This window comes from Homarus americanus, unplaced genomic scaffold, assembly GCF_018991925.1.
Source record: "Homarus americanus isolate GMGI-L3 unplaced genomic scaffold, GMGI_Hamer_2.0 scaffold45562, whole genome shotgun sequence".
Taxonomy (NCBI): domain Eukaryota; kingdom Metazoa; phylum Arthropoda; class Malacostraca; order Decapoda; family Nephropidae; genus Homarus; species Homarus americanus.
Genome location: NW_024744839.1, coordinates 10,009,011 through 10,030,388, shown reverse-complemented (window position 1 = coordinate 10,030,388; position 21,378 = coordinate 10,009,011). Strand labels below are relative to the sequence as shown.

Genomic DNA, 21,378 nt, shown 5'->3' with positions numbered 1-21,378 from the left:
ATGTCTTTCTTGCTTCTGTTTCTCTCATCACCTCCCCTACTTTGAAGCCACCCTGAGCTCGGATGTAGCCTTCCCTCCTCTCCTGGCTGTACACGTGACTGCTGGCCTCGCTCACTTGCTGTACACAACGCTCTATACTCTGGGTGTGCGAGGGCAAGGCAGGGACATGCATGGGGTTGTCCAGGAAAGCTCTGACTTGAACATTGGTGAGGCTGCAGGTAAGAGGGGGCTCACTGCCAGCCTGGATGTTATCCAGATCTATGAGATCAGTGAAGGTCTTGGCACCTAGATTGACTTCAGGAGTCTTCCTGACCCTGAAGGAATCATCACCAACTGATTCGTCATGCCCAGATCCTCTCATAAGTCTCATATCCAAGATCTTTTTGACTGCCACTCTTCTCTCCTCCTCATCCTTACTGCAGAGCATTGTCTGCAGAACTGCCTCCAGGATGAACATGCAGGAAGATCCTCCTCTGATCTGCTCCTGAAATCTGAACAACCTTCCTTGGCCTGACTCCTCAGGAGCTCAAGCTGGGAAGAACATGCCTCGGACCTTCGGAGAACTCGATGACAGCCTTGGTGTTGAACCAATTTGGCAAGTAGACACTCACGATGAATTGGAGAATAAGTCTCAGGTTGTGAAGCTGGTTCCCTTTCAGTTTATGATGAGCGACCCAAATTCTGCAGAACCTGAGAGCCGTTGTGAGCCACCTAGAATGTGAGACTGGACCTATCTGCAGATAAGCAAGTCTATCAGGCATGACCCCAGTTTTGATGGCACTGCAAATCATGTAACCATAGTGCTCAGTACTCAGGTCGTCAATGACAGTATGTGCAAGCTCAACGAGTGGAGGGCCAACTGTGATTACTGGCTTGGATTTATTTCTAACTCAGTGGCAGAATCCAGCATCTTGCCAAGAGGACCAGACCATCTGTTGTTTGAAAGAGTCTTGCCATCCAGCTCCTGGATCAGATGTCTGAGTGGCAACTCGTTGGTGTGGAGGTCATAAACAATCCAGACCAGCTTCCTCCCAATCTTCCGCTCTATCCACTGTATGACCCCCCCTTGCCACCCTGTGTTCGTGTTGGTGCTGTCCCCTCCAATGGCCTGCAGGGTCTGGTCTACGTTTCTCTCTCTGAGCCAGTTCACAATGTTATCTGCCACTATCTCAGCTAGTTTCCTGATGTCATCTTTCTCTGGGTAGAAATGCCACGAAATACTTCCCTCGTTCACTTTGGGTATTCCTTCACCATGGCAGGGAACAACTTGTCAGAATCTCCAGCTTTCATGAACACTTTGGTGTCATCCTTCTCCCCATCAAAGAACAAACAATTGATTCCATTTTCTCTTATCCCCTTATCAAACTCCTCTTCTAGGTTACTGACAAGTTTCTCCTGAGCTCTCCTTACTTTGTTATGATCTATCACCAGGTGAACATCATCAGGTGTTATCAAACCACCGTCAATTCAGGCAGCTGTTGCTATCTCTGCAGTTTCTCTGAGACCAGTGTGGTGTCGCATGCTGGCCAGAGCTATGCTCGGGATATCTTTCCTATTTCGAATCTTATGCCTGGAAGGTTTGGGATCATTATTTTCTGGGTTAGGAACAAAGTCACCATTCTCCTGGTCAGCACTCGGATCAGCCATGGGGAAGTCATTAAACTCTGAATCAGCTTGACTCCAGTCATCGGCCTTTTTTACCTCACCTGGGCCTTCTCAGAGTCTCTTTTCCTTCGGCATCTTCTCCTCTTCTGTCTCTCTGTGGCAGCCTCCTGTCTCTTGGACTCCGGAATATCTTGGCTAGAAATCATGAGAGCCCTATACTGCCAGTCTTCTCTCTCTCTGTGCTTTGACAAATGCCAGTTCGATCCTGGGAATCTTCAGTTCACGCTTGCAAATACAGGAGATGTGGGCCTCGGATTTACAGTCACGATCGCATCCAAACTCAGGACAGAGAACAATTGGGCACTTGCAAGTAATTATGTCGAATATGGGTCCAGTTGGCAGCAGCTGTCGCCAACTGCAGGATTTCCTCTCCCCAGAGAGATATCTCTTGCCTTTTTCCCCAACTATTTCTTGATCTCTCACTAATCTTCTTCTGACTTTGTTATGACTGGGAAGCGGGCAGGCGTTAGCCAGAGTGTACTGTGCCAAGACAGCTTTGGTCATATCACTGGCAATGTCTTTGTTTGTGTAAGTTCTTTGGTTCTTTTCACTGATTTGCCTGATTAAAACACCGTATCTCAAAGCATCTCTCAATGTAGGCAACTCCGACTTCAGGAGCTCTCTCCCAGACCCAAGATAGTGACTGAGATGGCTGGATTTTTGGTTCCTCGTCCTGACACAAGCAGCCATCGCAAATATTATCAACTTATAAATGCATCAGAATCTGAAACAGAAAAAAATATTGTTAGTTGGGTTGTTAAAGAATGAAGTCAGAAAGCAATGTTCACTATTTAATTGTAATGCACTAATGCAGCTGTACGTTAGATTTTCGATAAATTTCACGCTAAAATTTACCTAGCAAAAGGTTGCAAAATATTGAAACTGAAATTATTTTCTGTTTATATACACTAAAATCTACCAAAAAAGTGATGGGCCATTAGTTTTAGCTGATCTTCCCTCCTATGACACACCCTAATGTTACATGCATATGTGTGTAAACACTGAACTGGGAAGCTGACACCTGCGGTTGAACAGCTACTCAAGCCCTAGTCTGCAATGCCCTATGGAGAATATATTATGTACAGTGGCAAAATTGGAGGATTCTGACTTACAAGACAAAAAATATTACTGTATAACTGTCACATTTGTAGTTTAAAAATATCTGTCTATGACATCATCAATACTGATAACATTGTTAACTTGACATAATTGCAGTTTGAACATTATTATAAAACTATCATATATGTAGTTTGAAAATTATGAACATTATTATCCTTCCTGGAAAAAAAAGTCGTCATTTTCTACGTCTAAGGTTTGAAACATTATTTAGATACAAACCAAAATAATAACCTTGTCCATCCATTTACGGGAAATTGATAAAAATTATAATTAAAATAATGAAAGTATCAATAGATGAACAGGTGAAAAATAAATACTGGGAATTATATTATGCCAGTATGCATTAAAATAATTAAAACACTTATAATATAACTATAACTTAAACGATAACTAACGTCTGATGGTATGCTGTAGAATATCTTACTATTACATTGTTCCACAGGGTTCAGTTCTTTCACGTACTATCCTCCTATTTTTTTTTCCTTCCATTATCCATGAACAACTACGTTGGTATGGCCTTGTTACCCGCATGGGCGACAGTTAACTTTACATTAAAAGGATAGTCCTAAGACAAACCGGAAAAAGTGACAAATCGTCCCCCTCACCTGGGAGACAATTACTCCACACCGTAACGCTTGGAGGAGCACCACACCAGAAGGAGTCAATACTTTCGAGCTAGCCTGACTGCAAACCGAGTCAGACAAGCGACAACGCTGGAACGTCTGTGAATGACTCTGCCTGTCCAGTATCGGCCTCTCTAGTCACCTCAGAACTTGCCAACGAAGGTGACACCCTTAATAACTCGCATCATTTTATCATAGAGGGATGACAGCATACTCGATTCCGAGTGACAGCAAAGTAACAGTAATAGTAGTCCTATTTTGTTTTATCAATCATTTACTCCACACTACTACTAACCCTATCCAGTCATACGATGACGATTCTACTTTTCATTCTTCTTATTTTTCCCTTCCCCCTAACTCTCAATCTAGATCTGTTTCTAGAGCTGATATCGTTTCTTCTATCAAAACGAATCAGTGCAGCATCTCTGAGTGGAGGGGTAGAAATTTGGTAAAATTCAATAGAAAGAAAAACATTGAATTAACCAATTACATTTTTAAAATAGAAGATCTCCCTCCAGTCAATTTTCAGTATGCAACCATTTTGCCAAATTCTAAAATAGATATGTTAGGTCTCGCCATTTCCTCTAATATGTCACGGAAGCCACACATCTACATCATAGCTAAAATTGCCACCCGAAAGCTGGGGATGTACAGATGCTGTAGCTACGTCAGGTTTATAAAGGATTCGTCCGTCCTAACTTGGAATACTGCTTTCATATCTGGGGTGGTTCTTCTACTATCCAACTATTATATAGGGTGGAATCAAAGACTTTTCTTCTTATTAACTCTTCTTCTTTAGTCGATAATATCTCTTCCCTTTCTTTTCGCCGCAGTGTTGCTTCACTCTCTTTTACAGGTATTTTAATGGGAAAAGTTCGGTGGATTTGGCATTTTGTGTACCGCTGGCAAGGCAGTGGGCTCGTAACACTCATCTTGCCCGTGATGCCCACCATTTTTTGTGTGAATGTCGGTCACACTAGAATAACCTGTTATAGTAGTTCCTTCTTTCCTCTAACAGCCAAACTGTGGAATGCTCTGCCTTCTTCTGTGTTTCCATCCTCTTACAATCTGTCTCACTTCAAAAAACTGGGTTTCTGCATCTTCGTGGTATAAATTAACATACTCTTTTTCTCTTCTATTTCTTATTTTTTTTCGCCCCCCAGGCCCAGTTTTGGATCGATAACCTGGGCCCGTGTGAGCTTTTCCCCATAAAAAACAACAGCTATTGATAACAGTAAAAGTCACGAAATTGTGTTTTTCGAACTTTAAATCTGTCATTATTGTTGTATCTTGGTCCTGCTCATATCACGTCCACTAAACATAAACATATTTGGCTGTGTACGAAACTAGGTTATACGATTCAGTATTCCCGCGTCTATCACAGATTTACGGTCACATTTTTGTATATTCACTGTTATTATATGTTAGGAAAGTTAGCAGGGGGTTTTCAAAGGTTTTTCGGTGCTTTAGCACCAAGCAAACCTTTGGTGGAATGTACCGGACCCGTGTACCTGTGGCTAGCTGCGTTTATCAGGTTAATCACAGCATTCACAGATAATGGTATTATTGTAATTTGTTTTGTTTAGTTTTCCTTTCCTTTCGTTTGTTCTTCTTCAGCAATAATGGACGTCCATTCTGAACTGTACTTGTGTATGTGAGACAAAGTTCATATTTAAATATGCTTCAGTTATTAAAATTTTCGAGCAGAAAGTTTGTTTCAAAGACATTTTTTAATATTGTTTTTAACCTTATTAGTGAGTTGCAAAAGGCTAGCCCAGATGGGAAATAAATTTGATGAAAATTAGATGTTGTTACTAACAACATATTATACACGTAAAGAGCCTGTGCACATAACCTCTAATTTTTATGGTGCAAGTAAAACAGTTGAACGAACATCAATTTCATAGATAAAGCTGTGCTGCGAGAATCACTACTTGATTTTTTAGGCACACACAGTCCACCTTATTAACATAGACGACTCCATCACTAAACTCCACTATGCAGACGACCACACCCTCGTCGTTCACACTGATCGCTACCTACAGCAGATCCTGAACTCCTACACAGATATGTAAGCACACTTCGACCTCGAGGTGAACGCACACAAGACACATGCTCTCTTCCAGCCTGTCCCTGGTTCAGCCACAACTCCATAGTCCATCCAGGTTAACGGTACTGTACTATCCTCTCCAATGTTAACCATTTATAGTACCTCGGCTCCCACCTGTCCACCACCTCGGACTTTCGGTGAAGAAATCCATCATCATAATATCAAGAATGCGTCTCAGGCCTTTGGCAGACTACGTACCCGTGCCTTCAGCTGTAGGGAACTAAACTATCAACAAAGTTGTTCAACTACTGTATTGAGCAGTGGAACTCCCCATCCTTCTCTGTGGGTTACATACAAGCGAAATATTATGGCACTATATTATACAGGACCCACTACGCTGGTCCGGCCACGTTACTCGTATGGACTACAGTAGACCATCAAAACAGATACTTTACTGTCATCTCATGAATTCCAAACATTACACTGACGAGCAACGAAAGAGTTACTTAGATATACTCAAGACTAACCTAAAAATATACTCGCATCTGGGAGACCGTCACCCCTAACGGTGAGGCTTGGAGGAGTAACATACAGTACAAGTGAGTGTTAAAAAGACACCGTCACCAGAGTTATCCAACCATACATACAACATTAGCGGGACAAGTTGTCTATTACCTATTAACCTTAGAGCTCACCAATGATGATGAAACATTGAACAGATTATATATATTATCATCGCAGGAAGATCTTTATACTAGAGTCCGAGAGACAGGAGATAGAGAAAGGTACATCTCTTTATAATACTGAATAAGTTAGTCTTTATGTGAATTGAATTTGTTCCATTTATACGATTTTTATAAAGTTTAATTTCTCTCTGCGTGTGAGTATGCGTGCGTATGTATGTATGTATGTACTATACTGTACAAGTGACTTGTTTATCAAGGTCAGCAAAGCTAAGTTGCTTTTAGTTAATTTAATCTTTATCGGTAGTAGAATTGATCATTATCAGGAACAAAGGTTGAGCGGCAGTGGTACTTGCCAGGGACAGCGTGTCTATAAGTAGGTGGAGTACACAACATCAACCAGCACACTCCAGCAATCATTGAGCAACACATACAGTACGTGGTTGTTCCTTATTTGATGTTCACGATGTCAGCGTTGAGCTTCACTGGAAGACTGGCGCTGGTTACAGGTAAAAGTTAAATGTAAACGAGTATTCAAAAGAAAACATTACTCATTTATATCTCTATGAACCCAAGTTTTGATGTGTGTTTTATAACGTAAGGCATTGAACTATTACTTTTTCTTGAACCCTTACCATGAAATAGTTTAAAATTAAATACCATATTTTATGTAACACAATGATTTAAAGGTGGGTATTTTGTAGGACTAAGTGTCAGGTTATCCACAATTATTTATAGTATATATCTGTGTATAAACCGAGTCCTTAGAATAATAATGTTTAGTGAAAATTTCGGGTGTTGGTTCATACAATTATACTATTTTTTTATGAATTAAATTCCAGGAATGGTGGCGGTCAGTGACTCAGTGTTATCTTAAAACATATAAATATTTACCAACTAGTTTGAGTATGTATGAACCAACTACCAAATAATTAGTTTTTTTCTTCACTTTCATGGTGTGAATATGAGTGATGAATATACACACTTAGTTTCTTATCAATTTATTGGGATCTTAATTATGACACCAGGCTCGTTGATCATATATTCTCATAGAAGTACTTTATATTCACGATTTTTTTTTTAATATACTTAATGCATCGATGGGGCCTCATTATTATCCCCTCCGGTTAAATACACGCCCAGCAGGAGCTCTAGAGCAGCGCTTCTCAAACTATCTGATGTGGCGGACCGGCATGGTATTTTTTCAATGTGCCACGGACCGGCGAGCGAAGCGAGCCAATCCCGGGGCCTATAGCCCCCCCCCCCAGGAAAATCTTTTGAGATATGTCCTATTTCAGGGGCATTTTGAGACTATCTGTACTAAACATGAAGACATGATGTCTTATTCATTCTAAGGCCAATCATCATTGACGTAACAAGTCTTCCCAGTGTGCCAGGGACCAGTACCATATTTGTGCCATACAATTAATTGTTTACGATCAGAGAAAATATTATTTGAACATTCGTAGTAATATTATTTTATACAGGAAAAGTATAATGAATATAAAAGTGGGTTGGGATGGGGTCCCAAAAGACAAACACGCAGATGCCCGTATGATGCTCTCTGCTCCACTTCTTGATGGTAACTAACCACTGACCTGACATCACAGACTGCTGATCCACACGTGTGGAATAGCAGGGTTGCCAGCTGTGTGACACCCTTCACGGCTGGCACGCATAGTAAAAAATCGGCCATTTCTTTTAATGGGATGCATACATTTATTTTATCCGAAATTAAATAACTACCATACTTAAAATAAAAAGATTTATGTTTTGGGTGGATATGGCGTAACTGGTGGCCGAGAAACGTGGCAATTCTGGCAACACAAGGTGATGCGCCCTATTGATATCCCCAGGTGTGGTTCCCACAGAGTCAAACGCCACATCATCATGAAGGTGTTGTTATACGTATTTCAGTTCGCTGTTTTGCTGTTCATTATATCGCATTCGTTAGTTGCATAGCAATGACTTTTAACATGAGTGAGTAAATGAAAAATATAGCCATAATAAATATAAAAACTACAATGAAAATGTAAAAAAAAAGAAGACCGAGTCAGATGTCCCGGCAGTGTCACGTGGTGTGGAACGTGACTATCGTTTCTTTCTTTTCTGAAAACTCTCCGCGTACCGGCAGACGATGGCTCACGGACCGGCACCGGTCCGCGGACCACACTTTGAGTAGCACTGCTCTAGAGGCAGACGCAGTTACAACAGTCATTGCTCGTTTGAACAGATGGAGGCGAGGCAAGGCTGACAGTACGCTACTGTACGACATTTTTTCCGTTTTTCGTACCTGTCAGAAATATCGTACCGTAATTTCGTACCATGGCCTCATTTTTTTCCGAACTGTACAGTACGATAAAATATTCCGTACCTTTCCCGTACTTAAAAAAAAATGCACTTTCAAAATTGAGTCAACTAAATAACTATAGTTCCTTTGGCTTTTGTAGACAGATGAGCACTACCCAATTTGAGTATTCTATTTAAAGGGCTATTAATTCTAGAAGTGGTAGGAATGCCTTTTTACTTACGATGAAACTTCCTAACAGGAACTATAGAGCCAGTTGATCTGTTCCACACACACACACACAGAACTTTTCAATAAAAAGTTAATTATTATTATTATTATTATTATTATTATTATTATTATTATTATTATTATTATTATAATTATTATAATTATTATTATTATTATTATTATAATTATTATTATTATTATTATTATTATTATTATTATTATTATAATTATTATTATTATTATTATTATTATAATTATTATTATTATTATTATTATTATTATTATTATTATTATTATTATTATTATTATTATTATTATTACACTACTACTACTACTTTGCTGTCACTCGGAATCGAGTATGACGATCATCCAGCTATGGTAAAATGATATGAATTATTAGAGATGTCACCTAGGTTAGTGAGTTTTGAGGTGACTAAAGAGCCCGATACGGGACCGGCAGCGTCGTCCACATTCGTTGCACTTGTGGAGGGCTCCATCTATTGTGGAAGGGGCGGTGGCAGCGTCTTTCCGACGTTGGGCTAACTCGAAAGTATTGACACCTTCCCGTGTGGTGTTCCTCCAAGCGATACGATGTGGAGTAATCGACTTCCAGGTGAGGGGGTCGATTTGGCACCTTTTCAGGTTTGTCTAAAGACTATCCTTATACCTTTTCAATTGCCCACCAGCCTTACGTTTACTATTCATTAGGTGACTGTAAAGTAGCTGCTTCGGCAGTCTACTGTCGTACATGCGGGTAACATGACCAGCCCAACGTAGTTGTTCATGGATAATGGTAGCCTCGATGCTCCTACAGTTGGTGTCAGCAAGAATATTGGCATTTGTTCTCTTGTCTTCCCAGCGAACTGAGAGGATGGAACGTAAACTATGTTGGTGAAAGTTTTCAAGTGCCTTGAAGTGCCTCTTGTACAGTATGTGACCCATGTCTCACTGCCAAACAGTAGGGTGGGCAGGACCATTGCTCGATATAAGGGCAACTTTGCGGATAATTTCAGCTGCCTACAACTGATTTCGGAGTCCGCCCAAGGCGTGAGATGCACATCTGATCCGAGGTTGAATTTCTTCATCTATGTCTGCGGTAGTGGACAGGTGGGAGCCAAGATACCGAAAGTGGGCAACATTAGAGACTGTAGCACCGTTAAGCTGGATGGATGGTGGAGGTGTGTCTGAACCAGGGGCAGGTTGAAAGAGAATCTGAGTCTTCCGTACATTCACCTCAAGGCCGAAGTGTGCATACGTGTCTGCATAGGTGTTCAGGATCTCCTGTAGGTCGTGTTCAGTGTGAGCAACAAGGGTAAGGTCTTTTGCATACTGTTGTTCAGTAATGGAAGCTGACGAAACCTTTGTTCTTGCCTGGAGTCGTCTTATGTTGAAAAGACCCGCCTTTACCCGGTACTCGATGTTCACCCTGCTGGCTAAATTGGCACTGGCACGAGTAAGGAAGGCAGCCATAAAAATGGAAAAGAGAGTTAGTGCCAGTACACACCCTGGTTTAACCCTTGTTTGGATGAGGAAGAACTCTGACTCGGTGCCGTTCATGCCATCGTGGAATTGCCTCACAATGGCGATGAATTTTGGTGGGCGGCCAAAACGGCTGAGGGTCCACCAGAGGACTTCCCTGTTGACCGAGTCGAAGGCCTTGGTTAGGTCGATGAAAGCCATGTACAGGTTACGACGCTGTTCTCAGCACCTTTCCTGTATCTGGCGGGCAGCAAAGATCATATCAGTGGTGCCACGTGATGGTCTAAAACCACATTGAGATTCTGGGAGGAAGTTTTCCGCCTCAGGAAGAAGTCTGTTTAGGAGGACTCGGGCTATAATCTTGCCAGCTAGGGAGAGCAGCGAGATCACACGGTAGTTGCCACAATCTGACCGGTCCCCCATGTTCTTATAAATGTTGACAATGGAGGCATCTTTAACAGCTTGGGGGATTTCCTCCTTTTCCCATATAGTCTCCAGGAGAGAGTGGCGACGGCTTGTCAGTAGAGGTCCTCCAGCTTTGTATGCCTCGGCTGGGATTCCATCAGGCCCTGAGGCTTTGTTATTTTTCATCTGTTTGATGGCAGTTGCTACCTCATCCAAGGATGGAGGATGGACGAGGAGGGTCAGCTCTGGATGCTGAGGGACCTGTTGGGTAGTCAGGACATCCACATCGGCGTTTTGGTTGAGCAATGAATGGTAGTGCTCTTTCCAGCACTGAAGGAGGACTTCGCCATCTTTAATTATGTGGTGGTTTCCTACAGATGAGTGAAGGGGGGCTATGCCACGAGTGACTGGCCCATAAAATGTTTTAGTGGAAATGAAAAATTCGCGCATCTTGTGCTGATCTGCAAGTTTTTGTGCTTCACATGCTTTATTTTTAAGCCAGTCGTTCTTTAGAATGCGAACTTCCCGCTGGGCTGCCGCTTTCTTTTTGCTGAAGGTATCAGCTTTGGTCCGAGACTGAGAGTTGTTCTGCAAGTCAGTAAAAGCAGCACGTTTATCATTGATGTGTACTTTGATTGCATTGTCATTTTCATCAAACCAGTCCTGGTGTATTCTTTTGAACTGGCCGAGGGTCTCTCTGCAGGTCTTTGTCATAACAGTATTAAGAGTATTCCATTCGGCATTGGGATTCATGTTGTTTGCTGTTGGGTTGTTTATAAGCCTATGTTCGAGCTGCTCTCTCTGAAAGCATGTACTACCCTGGATACTCCAGACGCTTAGTATTAAAATCTCTTCTGGAGGATTGCTGCCTTCGCCGTTTTGGGGCAACGTGAAGTGAGAGCTTGGATCTGACAAGTCGATGATCCGTGTTACAGTACAATGGTCTGAGCCACGCATGGCACGGGTGATGAGAATATCTCGGCGATCTCTTTCTCTGACAGTGATGTAGTCAATGAGATGCCAGTGTTTGGATCGTGGGTGTTGCCACGATCCCTTGAACTTGGCGGTCTGCCTAAACATGGTGTTGGTGAGAGTGAGGCTGCGAGCAGCACACTTGCTGAGAAGGAGTAGGCCATTGGGATTACACTTGCCTAGTCCATTTCTCCCTATGGTTCCCTGCCAAATGTTAGCATCTCTGCCAACTCTGGCATTGAAGTCGCCAAGGAGCACAATCTGTCTTCTCTGGGAATAGAGGTTAACACTCTATCGAATTCGACATGAAAGACCTCTTTGATGTCATCCTCTGCATCCAGTGTTAGGGCATATGCACTGATGAAGGAGGCATGGCGTGAGTGATTCAGTGGGACTCGAAGCCTCATGAGGCGCTCGTTGATCCCAATAGGCATTTCAGTTAGCCTGTGTAGGATGCGTTGGCGGATGGCAAAGCCAACTACATAGGCTAATAAAGTACTTGGGTTCATACAAAGGAGTGTTAGTTACAAGACTAGCGAGGTCATCCTAAAACTGTATCTTGCTCTTGTGAGACCACACCTGGATTACGCAGTTCAGTTCTGGTCACCGTATTACAGAATGGATATAGAATCCTTGGAAAGAATTCAGAGGAGAATGACAAGACTAATCCCGGGCATTAGGAACCTTGAGTATAGAGACAGGTTAAAGCATCTTAATTTGCACTCCCTCGAGAGACGTAGAGCGAGGGGCGACCTGATAGAGGTGTATAAGTGGAAGTCAGGGCTAAACAAAGGGGACATTACAAAGGTACTCAAATTATCCAACCAGGAGCGAACTCGTAACAATGGTTTTAAATTAGACAAATTTAGATTTAGGCGTGAAATAGGTAAACACTGGTTTGGAAACAGAGTAGTGGATGAATGGAACAAGTTACCAAATATCATCATTAACTCGAATACGCTGAATTGCTTCAAACATAGGTTGGATGCTCATATGAGCAATAGGGGTTGGGTGTAAACGGGACTGCCCAGTATGGGCCAATAGGCCCGCTGCAGTTTCCTCCATTCTTATGTTCTTATGTTCTTATAAATACGGTTTTCTCCGCAGCAGGCTTACCCTTCCAGAAGAAGGTGCACCCAACCCCCGATTTGTGAGTTAGCCCTCATCTGGGAGCCAGGACTCACTGATGGCTGCTATGTCGATGTTATGCCTAGCCAGCTCTTTTGCCACAAGGACAGTTCTTCTTTCAGGATGCGCATTTGTGGCAGTATCCAGAAGGGTCCTGACTTTCCATGCAGCGACCAAAAGAAGTTGCATGGTTTGTTTTTGTTTGGATCTGTGATTTTGATTGTGTTTTCGACTGCATAAGGATGACCTTACTGGGTGTGGTTGCCCAGTCAGGTTGGGTTTTTAGGCACGGTATGTTTAGGGCACTTTTTCTAGCTCCCTCCCCGTGTGGCGTGAGCCGAGTGGCTCCTTGTAAGGGCTGCTCAGTCGCACAGACAGGACCGAACTACACCGCTGCCTAGATCCCAGTGCATAAACGATCATCTTATCTGTGCTGCCCATGTGCAGAGTTGTGACTAGAGACTCCCAACAGTCATCTTTGCCTGTCCCCGTCGCCACTCATCTGTTGCCATAGTACTTTTGGGGGGTATGAGGGGTTTTGATGATGATGAGAGGTATGGTGAGCTGGGTGATTGTTGCGTGAGTTGATTTATGTGGTGAGGCAGGAACGCAGGCTGCAACCACACTTCCTGGCTCTCGCTTTGGGTTTCGCCATAATAGCCTGTCCATCAGGCATTGCCTTCGTCTGTTGGTATAGTCGTTGGGTTTCCATGGTGGTCACCTCTTCTGCCTACACTGCCGTTGGGGTCTTGTTGGAGCTCTATAAGCATGTCTGCCTGATGTGGGGCTCCACCACAGATTTTTCGTTCGGGGTTTACTCCTGTAGCCTTATACTTGCCAAGGTTAATCCGCAATTCAGCGGGGCGGTGGTTGGTAGGCAGTTACCGTGTGTTGCCGCGAGGAGGCACAGCAGGAGTCTTGATGGTGACGAGGCTGTGTACTGACAGGGGAAGACTTAAGCAAGTTGCTTTCCTGTTCTCCACGAGGGCAAGCCTACACACACACACACACACACACACACAAATTGATTTACTATATGCATCGTGCATTTACTTCGTAATATCATCACAGTTAGTTAGTATTCCTTTTGGATAATTTAAACAAATTTATTTCAGCCGTCTATTATAATGAAGACTATACAATTTGAAAATTATTCAGGATATTTCTTTATTTCTTTTCTGCTTGTGTGAAAAAAAGCTGCAAAATATTTATAGTTTAAATAATGAAACACACTCTGTTGGATAAGCTTGATAAATTGAACTCTAAATTTAAAGCCAAAAACTGATATACAGAAAGGGATAAAAACACTAACAACTTTACCTCTGACATAGATTACAGTCTTCTTTAATGATTTAACACAATAACTGAAAAACAAAATTTTAAGTCGTTCTTTTCTTCTTTATTTAAAAACATGTTTCAAAATATTGAATTAGAAAATTTAAACATCTTGTTTTTGAAAAATTTGATGGAGTAAAATAAAATTCTAACTGAAGCAACTAATGTACAATATTATAGCAATAGCAGGGTGTTTATACTTGGCTTTAGACTGAATGTATGAGGATTATTTCCGTCCTATTAGCCATTTCTTTCCCATCCCTACGTTTGGTAATGGGGCTATCACTAGATTTCACCAGGTTCTGCCAAGTGTCACACTACCTGTTCTCCGTCACCAGGCGCTTTGAAATTTTACCAATTTCTGAAATCTGGTGGCGAATTCACCATATGGCCAAGGCTGGCCGTTCGGTACGGTATTATTTCTCCGTTTTTCGTACCTCAAAAGTACCGTACCGTAGGTTAAGCAAAATATTGCACCGTAATTTCGTACCGTGATTTAAAAAAAATAATAATTCGTACCGTACCGTACTCCCAGCCTTGAAGCGAGGTCTTGCTTTGCTGTCAGAACTGATTTGGGGGCACATCTGTTACATGAGTCACCTTGTCTAAGAAAACTGATCATGATTCAACTGTAACATCCATCTCCGGGGTTCGACTCTCCTGTATAGTATAATGTTATCTGTTATTCCAAGTTTTTTTCCTCGCTATATCTCCTATAAAGAACAATTTTAAACGTCGATTATCAATCGCCAACATTGTTACGTTCACATAATGACATTACAAGGTAACTTATCACATGGTATTAAACTTGAGGATCAGAAATCTGGAGATTTTATCTGTGAGTCGTTAACGCTGATAACACGTTAAAAACAAGATGATAATAATGATGTGATTATATTTTTTTATCTACCAGATCACAGTAATATTACTGAACAAACTATAAACTATTAGGCCCCTACAGTACGAGCTGTGTCTGTGGGCCATGGTTGACGCCATTATGCTCAAGACCACATCCAACTGCTCAGTCAAAGCACTCTGAGGCCAAGCGAAGAGCAAGTCAAAATATTTCATCCCAAGACAAAGAACCTGGTACATGCATATGATCTCACAAACATTAATGAAGAGCTCTAACAGCATCAAGACTGTTCCTTTTGTAAATAAATAATGTAACTTCTTTAACCTTTTCAAAACAGGAACATTATTCATGACTATAAAGTGAAAATTAATTTTAATTTTAACCTTAAAAATCGATCACCCTTTCAAGTGAATGACCTCAGCTAGCTTTGAGAGCATCGACTCGAGTCATCATTTCAAAGTCAAAATTTGAGTCTTTCATGATCAAGTCAAAGAAAATATTGAAAGTTAGGTACTCATGTACTGTACATGAGCACTGGATCAAAGGGTTAATAGTAGTCAGATGGAAGACATAATGCGGGGCGGGGGGTACAATAGTTATCAGAATATTCATTATTACAGCACCGAGTAATATCAGTGGATTGTTGTTGTCCTTCACTCTGTGATAATTTCTGCCATCTAATTTTCACCATGACTCTACGTTATATATCAGTCGCCATGACTCTATGTAATGTACCTGTACTATATAGTGTGTGATTGATTAGTTTTATTAATGATCGTTCAAGGTTTAGTAATGATAAGTTTACGCTTATATCACAAAAGAACAAAATGAAGCTCTTACCTTACACATGGGTCGAACTTTGATTATTATTAACGACGAAACAGCGAACACGCGAGACACATGGCGTCAAGAACGATCAGTGGCGAGAATCTTAATGTACAGTACATAAATGACAGGTATAATGTTCTGGATAGTTCAGACTTGTTCAGCAGGACTTTGGGCAGTATTCAAGAGCATGGAGCGTAGGGTATCCAAATAGGACTTCCTATACCGTCGGTGTAGTGAGTATTCTAGAATAGATCACTCAAAACGTGCTTCTTATTTCTGGGCTGCCAACATGTGAAAAGGGACGAGCTTGTCGACTATTGGTATGTTTATATCAAAGAAATACCATAGAAGAAATTCGATTCAGAGTCTATGTTTAAATAAGAAGAAATTAGTCATCCTAACCTAATGATTACTGTAACCTTTAAAGAGTTACCTGGTAAAACTCTGAAATGGGTGCGCGGGTTAATGATCAACATTAAGAAATTTTTCAATACAAGAAAAATTTTCCTTTGCTCAAGAACATTCCAAATGTTTGGGAGAAATAAAACCTAACCTAACCAAAAAGAACAACAAAAAGAACCTTAGGAACCAAACCAAATGTCTCTCATATATCAGGGTACATCACTTTTCCAACCTAACTGGTCAAATTATGTAGCCTACAGTCTGCCCAACTGGGAATTCTCGGGTAAGTAGTCACTTTCAAATCTATTAACTGGTGTAGACCTTCCATCCTGGTTAATAAGACAAACTTCGGTTCATCGTTTTGGAATTTAGGAAGCTAACAGCTTCAGCTTATATCTGGTGTACGAGAGAAATGCTGATTAATATCGATTCTTTCATCCCCATGGAAATTTTTATTATTTCTCTAAATAATTGCCTATTTTAGTGCCCGTAAATTGCCTCATGAAGCATGCAAAAATTCCCTTCAAGCATCAAAACATATCCTCAATGTTGTAAACGAAATAGCTTCCATAAATTTTATAGGTAATTAAATATTAGCCAAATTTCTCCTGTTATTAAAAAAATAGTTATGATTATATTCAAACATGCATTACACACACACACACACACACACACACACACACACACACACACACACACGCAAACACACACACCCCAACAACGTCGGCTAGAGAAGGTACAGAAAAGGGCCTGCAGAATCATGCTCGGCGCAGAATACTCCGACTACATCAACGCTCTCTCCACCCTGGAAATGCCATCCCTCAGTGACCTCCACCACCAAGCACTGGAAAGGTTTGGCAGCCAACTAATGCACCACCCTCGTCATCGCCATCTCCTGCCACCGGCAGCCCTCCACCCACTTCGCGCAGTCCGCCACTACAACAAAATTCAGCCCATAAGCGCCCGCACCGATAGATATAAGAAAAGCACCATCCCATCTATTGTTAAAATAATAAGCAACTCCTGATTTATTTACTGTACAGCCCTGTAAATGTATTCAATGCATATTATATCATTATGTCTAAATCAAATGTAAGTCTGTATATTTTCAGCCACCGGCTGCAACTCTATTAATAAACAATTTATTATTATTATTATTATTATTATTATTATTATTATTACACACACACACACACACACACACACACACACACACACACACACACACATTACTACTACTACTACTACTTTCCTATCCCTCGGAATCGAGTATGACGATCATCCAGCTATGATACAATAATATGAGTTGTGAGGGCTGTCACCGTTGGTGAGCTCTGAGGTGACTAGAGAGGCAGATACGGGACCCACAGATGTTGCATGGGTGGAGATCTACATCTAGTGCGGGAGGGGCGTCGGCAGCGTGTTACCGGCATTGGCGCTTGTCTGCCTCGGTATGCAGTCGGAATAACTCGAAAGTAATAACACCTTCTTGGGTGGTGCTCCTCCAAGCATTACGGTGTATAGTAATCGTCTTCAAGGTGAGGGGGTCGATTTGGCACTTTTTCAGGTTTGTCTTAAGACTATTCTTATACATTTTCAGTTGCCGGCCACCATTGCTTTTACAATTCGTTAGGTGACTGTAAAATAGCTGCTGCGAGAAACATGGCCAGTACAGCGTAGTTGTCGATGGATAATGGTAGCCTCGATGCTCCTACAGTTGGTGTCAGCGAGAATACTGGTATTTGTTCTCTTGTCTTCCCACCGATCTTGGATGAAACGTAGACTACGTTGGTAAAAGTCTTCAAGTGCCTTGAGGTGCCTCCTGTATGTGACCTAAGTCTCGCTGTCATATAGCAGGGTGGGGAAGATATACGTGCAACTTTGTAGATAATTATAGCTCCCTACAGCTGAAGACACGGTTTCGGAGTCTGACAAAGGCTTGAGATGCACATCTGATCCGATGTTGAATCTCTTGATTGATGTCCGTGGTGGTGGACAGGTGGGAGATGAGATACTGAAAGTGGGAAGCATTAGAGAGGGTAGTACCATAAAGTTGAATGGATGGTGTAGGTGTGGCTGAGCCAGGGGCTGGCTGAAAGAGAATCTGAATCTTACGTACATTCCCGTCAAGGCCGAAGTATGCATACGCATCTGTGTAGGTGTTCAGGATCTCCTGTTGGTCGCGTTCAGTGTGAGCAACAAGGGTGAGGCCGTCTGCATACTGAAGTTCAGTAATGGAAGTTGCCGACACCTTTGTTCCTGCTTAGAGTCGTCTTTTGTTGAAAAGACCGTTCATCCGGTACTGGATGTCCACCCTGCCGGCTAAATTGGCACTGGCACGAGTAAGGAAGGCAGCCATAAAAATGGAAAAGAGAGTTGGTGCCATTAAAAATCCTTGCTTTTCCCCGTTTGGATGGGGAAGAATTCAGACTGGGTGCCATTGTGCAAGATATTGCCGTTCATGCCATCTTGGAGTTCCCTCAAAATGGCGATAAATTTTGGTGGGCAGCTCAAACGGCTGAGGGTTCGCCAGAGGGCTTCCCTGTTGATCGAGTCGAAGGCCTTGGTTATGTCGATGAAAGCCATGCACAGGTCACGACGCTGTTCTCTGCACTTTTGCTTTATCTGGCGGGCAGCAAAGATCATGTCAGTGGTGCCACGTGATGGTCTAAAGCCACACTGAGATTCTAGGAGGAAGTTTTTCGCCTGAGGAAGAAGTCTGTTTAGCAGGACTTGGGCGATAATCTTGCCAGTTACGGACAGTAGCGAGATCCCGCGGTAGATGCCAGAGTCTGACCGGTCCCCCTTGTTTTTATAAATATTGACGACGGAGACGTCTTTAAGAGCTTGGGGATTTCCTCCTTTTCCTTTATATTCTCCAGGAGAGAGTGGAGACTGTTGGTAAACAGGGATAGAGGATAACTGAAGTGAGTCAGCTCTTGATGCTGAGGGACCAGTAGGGTAGTCAGGACATCCACATCATAATCACCCTCTTCCATCTCCATCTATCCATAATATGCTGTAACATCTATCACTGGGTGTCTATAATTTATTCACGTGAATTTGAAGCTCAATACTAAAAATTGCATTACAAAAGATTTACTAAAACTGTGTATTGAGTACAGTCTTAAGTAAACATATAAACATAACCACCCTCCTCCACTTATGCTCTGCCGGCTCTCTCACTCCCCCCCCCCTACTTACCACCCATAGGAATATGCTATAACGTGTATTTCAGCTTTGTTGGGCCTCCAATCCACTCTTTACACACCTCCAGCCACCCATAACACCACACTTATGCAGTATTACCACTAACTACCACACATGGTGAATTTGTATTCGAATATTGTCATGGGTTGCGTTAGGCTTACCCACGCAACCAACTCCAAAGTTTGTTTTACTAGAGATAAGACACCCGGCGAGGCATAACTGGGACATGTATTTTCCATTAGTGTATGTTAGCCAGCCTTTAGGGGGGGGGTGGGGTGGGCAGTGAAAAAATTTTGTACTGTTCATCTCTTCACACCCAAAAACCTCATTTTAAGTAGTATCCCTTTGGCCATGGGTTAGTTAAGAAGTCTCCATTCTCTCCCTCCTGAAAGGAAGGGGGACACCACACCACACAGAGTTCTCCACCACCACTCCGCCTGTGCACCGTCGTCGACACGAGACTAAGTGTGTTAACCTAGGTTGTTATCCCCGTGGAAATATCACGTGTGGATGCCTGGTTGCGACAAGAGCAATCCAGGCTGGCCTATCAAACCTACAGTAAATGGTTAATTAATTCACACTTACAGAGTTCTCCTGCACGACACCCGACTACAGTGACCGTGATCGACACGAGACTAAGTGTGTTAACCTAGGTTTGTTATCCCCGTGGAAATATCACGTGTAGAAGCCTGGCTGCGACAAAAGCAATCTAGGCTGGTCTGTTGCACCTAAATGGTTAATTCAAGTCACGCTTACCAGTTCTCCTTGCCGCGACAACAGTCTACAGTGACTGTCAGTGACGCGAGACTATGTGTGGTAACCCAAGAGTACTTTTTGTTGTTATGGCCCGTGGAAAGAAGTTCTTGTGCAGAAGCCTGGTTGCAACATAAGCAATCCAGGCTGGCAGTAAATGTATCACTTGAAGAATTAAGGCACTGTTAGGTCATACCCATAGCAGAGTAATCACATGTGTCCCCAAGTTGAAATTCTCTTTTAGAAGATTTATTTTATTACAGCGTGAACGTGAGTTATTCATATATCTATGCAAATTGAAAATCATTGTATGGAAGCTTGACAAATAAATGTAAGTGCAATTATCTGCCTGTATCTGTGATCCTATCTTATTATTACTCAAGGTAATTGTTACGTTTTAAATGCAGGAAAGTGGTTTTCTTATCGTAGAACTCGGATACCTTCACACTGGTTCCTCACCCAAGAGATTATGGTGTATCACTACGTAGAATTTCGCTGCTTCCGGCATTCAATGCATTATGTACTTGATAAATAATGATTTAATGAATTCCATTAACTTCCAACATCCATCTAAGTTATTGGTTATACTTTGTCATAACCACTCAGTCATTACCCTTGGTAATAATAATAATAATAGAGGGATCACAGATACGGGCAGATGATTGCACTTACGTTTATTTGGCACAATTCCACACACTGGACTTATAATTTGCATGGATAGGTCAGTCACTCACATTCACGCCACAGTACCGTAAGTTATAAGGGAGAGTTTGTCAACCTGGAGAATTAATCGTTTAGATCTATTTGGCCGGCCTGGAGTGCTCTTGTAGCAAACAGGCCCTCACCATTGATCACTTCCTTTACAGGATGTGTTTAACTTGTCGCTGGACTTAACAAAAATCTCTGGGATTTGCACACACAGACTCGTAGCACTGGTAGGACTGTATGGCCCCTGTTCTTAAGTCCGCAGAGCAGGAGATCTTCTCTAACCCAAGGTCTAAAGCCCACTGGTTAAATTGGTTTTTTGAGGCGTGAAGTGATGAACAGTACACCACTGTCTCACTGACCAGTCCCAGTTATGGCTGGCCGGTTACCTTATCTCTACCGTAAACAAACATTTGGGATGGGTTGTGCGGGAGGCCCAACGCAACTATAATGAGACGAATCTCACAAGAAGAGAATTACATACATAGGTAGGAAGTATAGAGAGTAGGAATGTAAAGATAGGAAACTTGGTAGCGTGGCCTGGATGTTGTTTGCACAGCGTCACTACGCTTATCTTATCTCGTATGTCAATACACATATATCACTTCTTAAAGGGACAACTTGTTAAACACCTCTTGATACAACTA

General features: G+C 42.1%; 1 protein-coding gene across 1 annotated transcript in view; it reads left to right on the top strand.

Annotated features, from left to right (window-relative positions):
• Positions 1–6,531: 6,531 nt before the first annotated feature.
• LOC121878171 (estradiol 17-beta-dehydrogenase 8-like) overlaps positions 6,532–21,378 on the top strand; it is a 39,855-nt gene continuing 25,008 nt past the window's right edge. Inside the window, exon 1 of the mRNA XM_042384208.1 lies at positions 6,532–6,649. Coding sequence (XP_042240142.1) covers positions 6,598–6,649 — 52 coding nt within the window. The 5' untranslated portion in view covers positions 6,532–6,597. The remainder of the gene's footprint in view (positions 6,650–21,378) is intronic.